This window comes from Gobio gobio (assembly GCF_949357685.1).
Source record: "Gobio gobio genome assembly, chromosome: 21".
NCBI lineage: Eukaryota > Metazoa > Chordata > Actinopteri > Cypriniformes > Gobionidae > Gobio > Gobio gobio.
The window spans coordinates 6,075,709-6,083,208 of record NC_137117.1 but is presented as its reverse complement, the minus strand read 5'-3'; the positions used below and the strand labels follow the sequence as shown (position 1 = coordinate 6,083,208).

Sequence of the window (7,500 nt, the reverse complement as noted above, 5' to 3'; positions counted from 1 at the left end):
CCTCTGCCCGTGGCCCCTCTGACCCTCTGCCCCTCTGCCCCTCTGCCCCGCTTCCCCTCTGACCCTCTGCCCGTGGCCCCTCTGACCCTCTGCCCCTCTGTCCCTCTGACCCGCTTCCCCTCTGACCCTCTGCCCGTGGCCCCTCTGCACCTCTGTCCCTCTGCCCCGCTGACCCGCTTCCCCTCTGACCCTCTGCCCGTGGCCCCTCTGTCCCTCTGACTCTCTGCCCCTCTGACCGCAGAACTTCTGCACCTCTGTCCCTCTGCCCCTCTGCCCCTCTGACCCGCTGCCCCTCTGACCCTCTGCCCGTGTTCCCTCTGTCCCTCTGCCCCTCTGACCGCGGCCCCTCTGCACCTCAGTCCCTCTGCCCCGCTGTCCCTCTGCCCCGCTGTCCCTCTGCCCCGCTGACCCTCTTCCCCTCTGACCCTCTGCCCTGCTTCCCCTCTGCCCCTCTGCCCCGCTTCCCCACTGACCCTCTGCCCGGCTGTCCCTCTGCCCCTCTGACCCTCTGCCCCGCTTCCCCTCTGACCCTCTGCCCCGCTTCCCCTCTGACCCTCTGCCCGTGGCCCCTCTGACCCTCTGCCCCTCTGACCCGCTTCCCCTCTGACCCTCTGCCCGTGGCCCCTCTGCACCTCTGTCCCTCTGCCCCGCTGACCCGCTTCCCCTCTGACCCTCTGCCCATGGCCCCTCTGTCCCTCTGACCCTCTGCCCCTCTGCCCGTGGCCCCTCTGCCCCTCTGACCCGCTGCCCCTCTGACCCTCTGCCCGTGTTCCCTCTGTCCCTCTGCCCCTCTGCACCTCAGTCCCTTTGCCCCTCTGACCCGCTGCCCCTCTGACCCTCTGCCCGTGGCCCCTCTGCCCCGCTGCCCCTCTGCACCTCTGACCCGCTGCCCCTCTGACCCTCTGACCGCGGCCCCTCTGCACCTCTGTCCCTCTGCCCCTCTGAACCGCTGCCCCTCTGACCGCGGCCCCTCTGCACCTCTGCACCTCTGTCCCTCTGTCCCTCTGCCCCTCTGACCCTCTGTCCCTCTGCCCCCTCTGCACCTCTGACCCGCTGCCCCTCTGACCCTCTGCCCGTGGCCCCTCTGTCCCAATGCCCCTCTGCCCCTCTGTCCCTCTGCCCCTCTGCCCGTGGCACCTCTGTCCCTCTGCCCGCGGCCCCTCTGCCCCTCTGCCCCTCTGCCCCTCTGTCCCTCTGCCCCGCTGCCCCTCTGTCCCTCTGCCCCTCTGTACCTTTGCCCCGCTGCCCCTCCGCCCCTCTGCCCCTGTCCCTCTGCCCGCGGCCCCTCTGTCCCTCTGCCCCTCTGTCCCTCTGCCCGCGGCCCCTCTGTCCCTCTGCCCCTCTGCCCGCGGCCCCTCTGTCCCTCTGTCCCTCTGCCCGCGGCCCCTCTGTCCCTCTGTCCCTCTGCCCCTCTGTCCCTCTGTCCCTCTGTCCCTCTGTCCCTCTGACCCCCTGCTCCTCTGACCCCCAGCGTGGTGTACCCGGCTCCACTCGGCTCTCGATGGAGGCGAAGATGTTGTTGAGCAGCACCGGCTTCATGGTGTTATAGACGGCCATCTTCACCCTGCGCTCGCCGGGCCCCGTGAAGCCCGGGCCCACAACACACTGGACGTACGGCAGGCGGCCCTGCCAACCCCGCGGACAGTCGGCGCCGGACAACTGACTGACACACACACACACACACACAGATCTCAATGTCCTGCTCATATTGAGTACATTCATTTGTAAGAAAAAAGGGGCGGGGCAGACCTCAGCAGTTTGGAAGCAACGTTGGCGCTGATTGGCTGAGCCGGAATGATTGGCAGGCCTGAAGATTGGGTGGAGGGGAACTGGGTGTGGTTAAAAGAGGGAAACCCCGGAGTGAAGGGGTCACCGGAGCCCAGGTGCACCTGACAGGAAATGGATTCGGTAAAATGAGTCGGTAAAATGATTCAGTAAAATGATTTGGTAAAAAGATTCGGTAAAATTAGTCAGTAAAATGATTCAGTAAAATTAGTCGGTAAAAGATTCAGTAAAATGAGTCGTAAAAAGAGTCAGTAAAATGATTCAGTAAAATGATTCAGTAAAATGATTCAGTAAAATGAGTCGGTAAAATGAGTCGGTAAAATCATTCGGTAAAATTATTCAGTAAAATTATTCAGTAAAATTATTCGGTAAAATGAGTCGGTAAAATTATTTGGTAAAATGAGTCGGTAAAAATTATTTGGTAAAATGATTCAGTAAAATGATTCAGTAAAATGATTCAGTAAAATGATTCTGTAAAATTATTCTGTAAAATTATTCAGTAAAATGATTCAGTAAAATGATTCAGTAAAATGATTCAGTAAAATTATTCAGTAAAATTATTCAGTAAAATTATTCAGTAAAATTAGTCGGTAAAATGATTCAGTAAAATGAGCCGTTAAAATGATTCTGTAAACCGTTCCGGATTCTCCGAATGGAGAACCGGCCGTTCCATACGTGTTCTGAGATGACGGCGTTGCTATGGAGACCGAGTCGCCGTGGATCCTGCGGCACGTCGGCGGGGTCGGGGTAGATGAGGACGCCCACATGCCCCGCCTCCTGCGCGTGCCACACCTTCTCCGCGAAGCTCACGGCTCCGCCCACCCGCGCCACTGCGATGGAGCCGTTCAGGGACACGCCCAGAGCACGCAGCTGCTCGAAGTCCTGACGCCGGCCATAGTTCACGTACACCACGCCGCCCTGCACACACACACACACACAGGTTAATGAATGGCTCCCGTCGTCAAGGTTACCGTGACGCTGTAGGCACAGTATCCCTCGCTGTCATTCAATTGCCCGAGTAAAAAATGTGCTTGTCCGGGAAAAAAATTAACAAAATTTGTGTTGTAAATATAATTTATTCTGAAGCAATATTCTCACCAGTGTTCAATCAGCTTTGACATATTTAAATATGATATTTTTACCTTTTATAAAGGGCATTATCCCAGGGGCGGTTCTAGGATTTCCATTTTAGGGGGGCTTAGCCCCCAGTGAGGGTATTTTAGGGTCCAAATTGCGCTATTAACTAGTAGCATACTAACATGCATATCCATAGGATGGCTGTTTATTAATACTTATAAAGTAATACTTATAAAGCTCCCCCGAGAAAAAGTTTTTATTCTCTGATCTACATATGTGCATTTTAAGATGTTCTGAAGGCCAAGAAATTTGATAACAATACTGCCCTACAAAGGCTAAGTGCAGTAACTACGCAAACACTGAAACTGAGAAAAATGGCTTTAAAGTTTTTACACCAGCCAGTCAAACATGTTGTGGGTAGATTAGTGGTAATGCATTTGTGTATTGCCTTCTTAGGAAGACATTTTTTATAGATAAAAACCATGACCACCGATGTGATCTTTGACCCCCAAAATTCAGATACTGCACTCTGCTTTTGGATGACCTTAAACAACTAAAACACTATTGCAAAGGCAAAGTGCAGTATCTATAAATTAAATGTGTTCATCCAACTTTTTTCATGCTTCTTAATACATGTTTATAGTAATAATAAAATTTATATAATACAGAATTTTCATTTTCGGTTGAACTATCCCTTTAATAAGGCCATACATAATTTCCTAGAATTAGAGGTTAGAGAGTAAGTTAACTTACATATGCTTCTTCTCCCTTTAGCCTAACTTCTAAGCTTTTCTCAAACATGTAAATTTCCTGTTTATGCTATCTACACCCTTAAAGCTATAATTATTAATTAAAATATAATTATTATGTATTCTTAGCTAGCCTATCTGTGAAATCCAAAAAACTGATTGCCACTTTTTTTTTGTATATTAAGTAGCCTACGAAATTAGTGCGTGAAAATAGAGTACTTTCAGTACATTATGCAAGTGTACTTTTTCTCCTTTTTCTGTGCTTGCTGTCGGCCGGCTGCGCTCGTCCGGTTGTCACCTGCTGACTGGCGCCGCTAACTTTTAGAGTAACTTTGTCTAACAAGATAACTTTACCAGACCCAGGTAACTTTTGAAGAAGTAACCCCTGTCAATACAATTGGATTAGCTGCCTGAAACAGAGAGATGTCCGAATCAACAAACACCAACGTGATTAAATCAGATTATCATTACGTTGTCAGAGGATATTGCCTTTAATAGAGCAGCACAGGTAACGTTAAAGGTCCCATGGCATGGCATTTTTCTATTATTTTATAATGTTTCCTGAGGTGTACTTATATTGTTAGTATGACTTTTACATCATAAAATGTCATAATTTAGAAATAAAAGGCATTTTTTCTATACTGCTGTTTGCCCTGTGGCTGAATGCCCTGCTTCAAGAGGCGTGTCTGCTGTGAGACTTCAGTAAAAACGCCCACTGTTGTGATTGGCTGACATCTTTGCATTTTAAATGAGCGGAGGGGGCGTGGTTTAACGAGGTCTACGAGGCACTGACTCACAAGATAGAAAACACGAAAACACCGTTCTGTCGGGAGAGAGAGAAGCCGCAGTGTGTGCACGAATAATAAATAATTAGCTACACATCAGAAATCACTGATCACAGATCAGAAGGACCTGAAAAAAGACTTCACAAGCAATGATCTCTGGAGCGTTTGCATGGGCGTGCCAGATTCTCTAGGCGGAGGAAAGGGAGGAAACCGTTCCTGCTTGGACGTCAAACCAGGAGACTTCAGGATTGGCTCGTCTGGCCTGTCATTTTCTCAAAGGCAGAGAAAGGCAGCCAGAACTCGGGTTTACACCGATCAACATTTCTATCCACTTGGGGACAATATTCAGGCTAGGGGAACTCATATTAATGCTGAAAAACCTCATAAAATGAAAATTTCATGCCATGGGACCTTTAAGTCAAAATTTGCTTGCGGCTGGCTTGTCAATGTTAACTGATTATAAAGCTGTCAGTTGCCTTACTTTGAGTTTATATTTTGCTATCTTCCTTACCAGTCTTTGAATATTTGCGTTTTAACGCGAGTTCAACCATCATTTGGCTGCGGGATTGTGCCATGGTAGGCTTGTTGTTTCTGTGTGTTACGATCGGGGCAAACCGCATACAATCCCCATCGTGACAAGGCTGAAACCGCAGTATCTGCGGTGACAAAAACTGCGGTTTGCCTTGGTATTGGCTTGGATTTTGTAGTTACTGCAATTTTGACACGCTCGTTTCTCTAAAACTGGACAAAATTGAACCAGCAAACTTTGTCACAAGACAGAACAGATGTCACAAAGCCCATTTCAAGTCTTAACTCAATTTTGACCAAATGTGTAGTTACTGCGCTTTGCCTTTGGACGGCAGAATAGCTTGAAAACCATGTCATTGGGCAGTAGATTATTTGTCTCTATCTCCACATCTCTCTTTTTTCTGTTTTTATCTTGCCCAGTCTTTTCCCCTCCTAACGCTTAGCTTTAACTGATATAGTTTTTCCATTTTCGTCATTGAAGAAAGAAAATATGGTTTACATATTAACATACTGACATTTATATGTTTTATGAATACTTTTCTTGGACACGTTCATTTACTGTTTATTAAAGTTTAATGTTTATTAAATTAATTCACAAAATAAACACATTCATTACTAATCTTATGCCCAATACAGGCTGAAATAGCGGAGTTTCTTTTTATAGACTGAAGGTTAAAAATTGAATAATATTAATTTACAATGTGTACACATTCATTATTAATATTATGCCTAATCTGAAGAAAACGGCTTTGTTAATATTTCTTGTTTGTTAATTACATTATGAATCACATTGGCCTATTTTCAATTCAAAATGGTGAAATTAGACAAAAGTGTATTCATTTGCCTGAATATTTTTGTCTTTGTTTAACATTTCTGACTTAAAGAAGCAGCTATCTTAGCTTACATTTCTCTCACTTGACGTCGAGTCGCGCTGCTAAAATTCGCGTTTAGCCTCAGCAGATTCTGTGTGAACATAAAGCCCGCCTACTCTGATTTGATTGGTTTTCTCAAATATTTTGATATTGACGAGCGGTGACAGATCAATGAGGCTCAGATGAACGCACACACCTCTGCTTCTGACATGCGCTCTGCTCGGATTGAAGAACACGCTGACTAAAAGACGGGACGAAGAAGAAGCCTCCCGCCAGTTTCATATGCTTTATAGGTTAATCACACATTTTTTAGGGGGGCTGGGGCAGAAGTTAAGGGGGGCTGAAGCCTGTTTCAAATATTTTTTGAATATAAAAATAAGAAAAGTTGGAAAGATGAAACTAAAACGCCAGTAGGTGGCGGCAGGTGACCGTCTGAATGAGCGAGTCATTGAGTCGATTCGTTCAAACGGCTGATTCGCTCAGGAATGAGGCAGTCGTTTACGAATAGTTTATTGAATCTTTTAATCTACCGATTCATTCAAAACGCTGAATCCTTCACTAACACACTGTCGGTGACACGCGTTCTGCTGTGATCTTTGTTTGGAACTATTTTCGCTGCTGAAATGGAACAAAAACTGCAAATGGAAAAAAATGTAAGTGACTTAATGTTAATAATTGTTTATGGAACTGTCATATGAAATCAGTGTCATTTTCAATCGTGATGTTATTCAGGAAAATGGCACTCTTGGTAATGTGACCCATACATCCATCAACCCATCAATCCATCCACCCATCAATCAACCCATCAATCCATCCACCCATCGACCCATCAACCATCCATTCATCCATCCACCCATTGACCCATCCATCCATCAACTTATCCATCCATCCATCCACCCATTGACCCATCCATCCATCAACCCATCCATCCATCCATCAACCCATCCATCCATCCATCAACCCATCCATCCATCCATCCATCCACCCATTCACCCATCCATCCATCCATCCATCCATCCATCCATCAACCCATCCGTCCATCCATCCATCAACCCATCCGTCCATCAATCCATCAACCCATCCATCCATCCACCCATTCACCCATCCATCAACCCATCCACCCATCCATCCATCCATCCATCCATCAACCCATCCATCCATCCATCAACCCATCCGTCCATCCATCCATCAACCCATCCGTCCATCCATCCATCAACCCATCCATCCATCCATCCATCCATCCATCCACCCATTCACCCATCCATCAACCCATCCATCCATCCACCCATCCATCCATCCATCAACCCATCCATCCATCCATCAACCCATCCATTCATCCATCCACCCATTGACCCATCCATCCATCCATCCATCAACCCATTCATCCATCCATCCATCAACCCAACAATCCATCAACCAATCCATCAACCCATTAATCCATCCATTCACCCATTGACCCATCCATACATCAACCCATCCATCCACCCATCAACCCATCAATCCATCCATCAAACCATCCATCCATCCACCCACCCATCGACCCATCATCCATCCATCAACCCATCCATCCACCCATCGACCCATCCATCCATCAACCCATCCATCCACCCATCGACCCATCCATCCATCCATCCATCAACCCATCCATCCAGCCACCCATCAACCCATCGACCCTTCAAACCATCCATCAACCCATCCATCCAG

The 7,500-nt window shown here is 47.5% G+C and overlaps 1 protein-coding gene across 1 annotated transcript in view; it reads right to left on the bottom strand.

Moving 5' to 3' along the window:
- Positions 1-7,500, bottom strand: part of tfr2 (transferrin receptor 2) — a 24,300-nt gene that overhangs the window by 8,758 nt on the left and 8,042 nt on the right. Inside the window, exons 7-9 of the mRNA XM_079802590.1 lie at positions 2,461-2,703; positions 1,750-1,889; positions 1,482-1,663 (exon numbers count right to left, since the gene is read on the bottom strand). Of these exons, the coding sequence (XP_079658716.1) occupies positions 1,482-1,663; positions 1,750-1,889; positions 2,461-2,703 (565 nt within the window). The remainder of the gene's footprint in view (positions 1-1,481; positions 1,664-1,749; positions 1,890-2,460; positions 2,704-7,500) is intronic.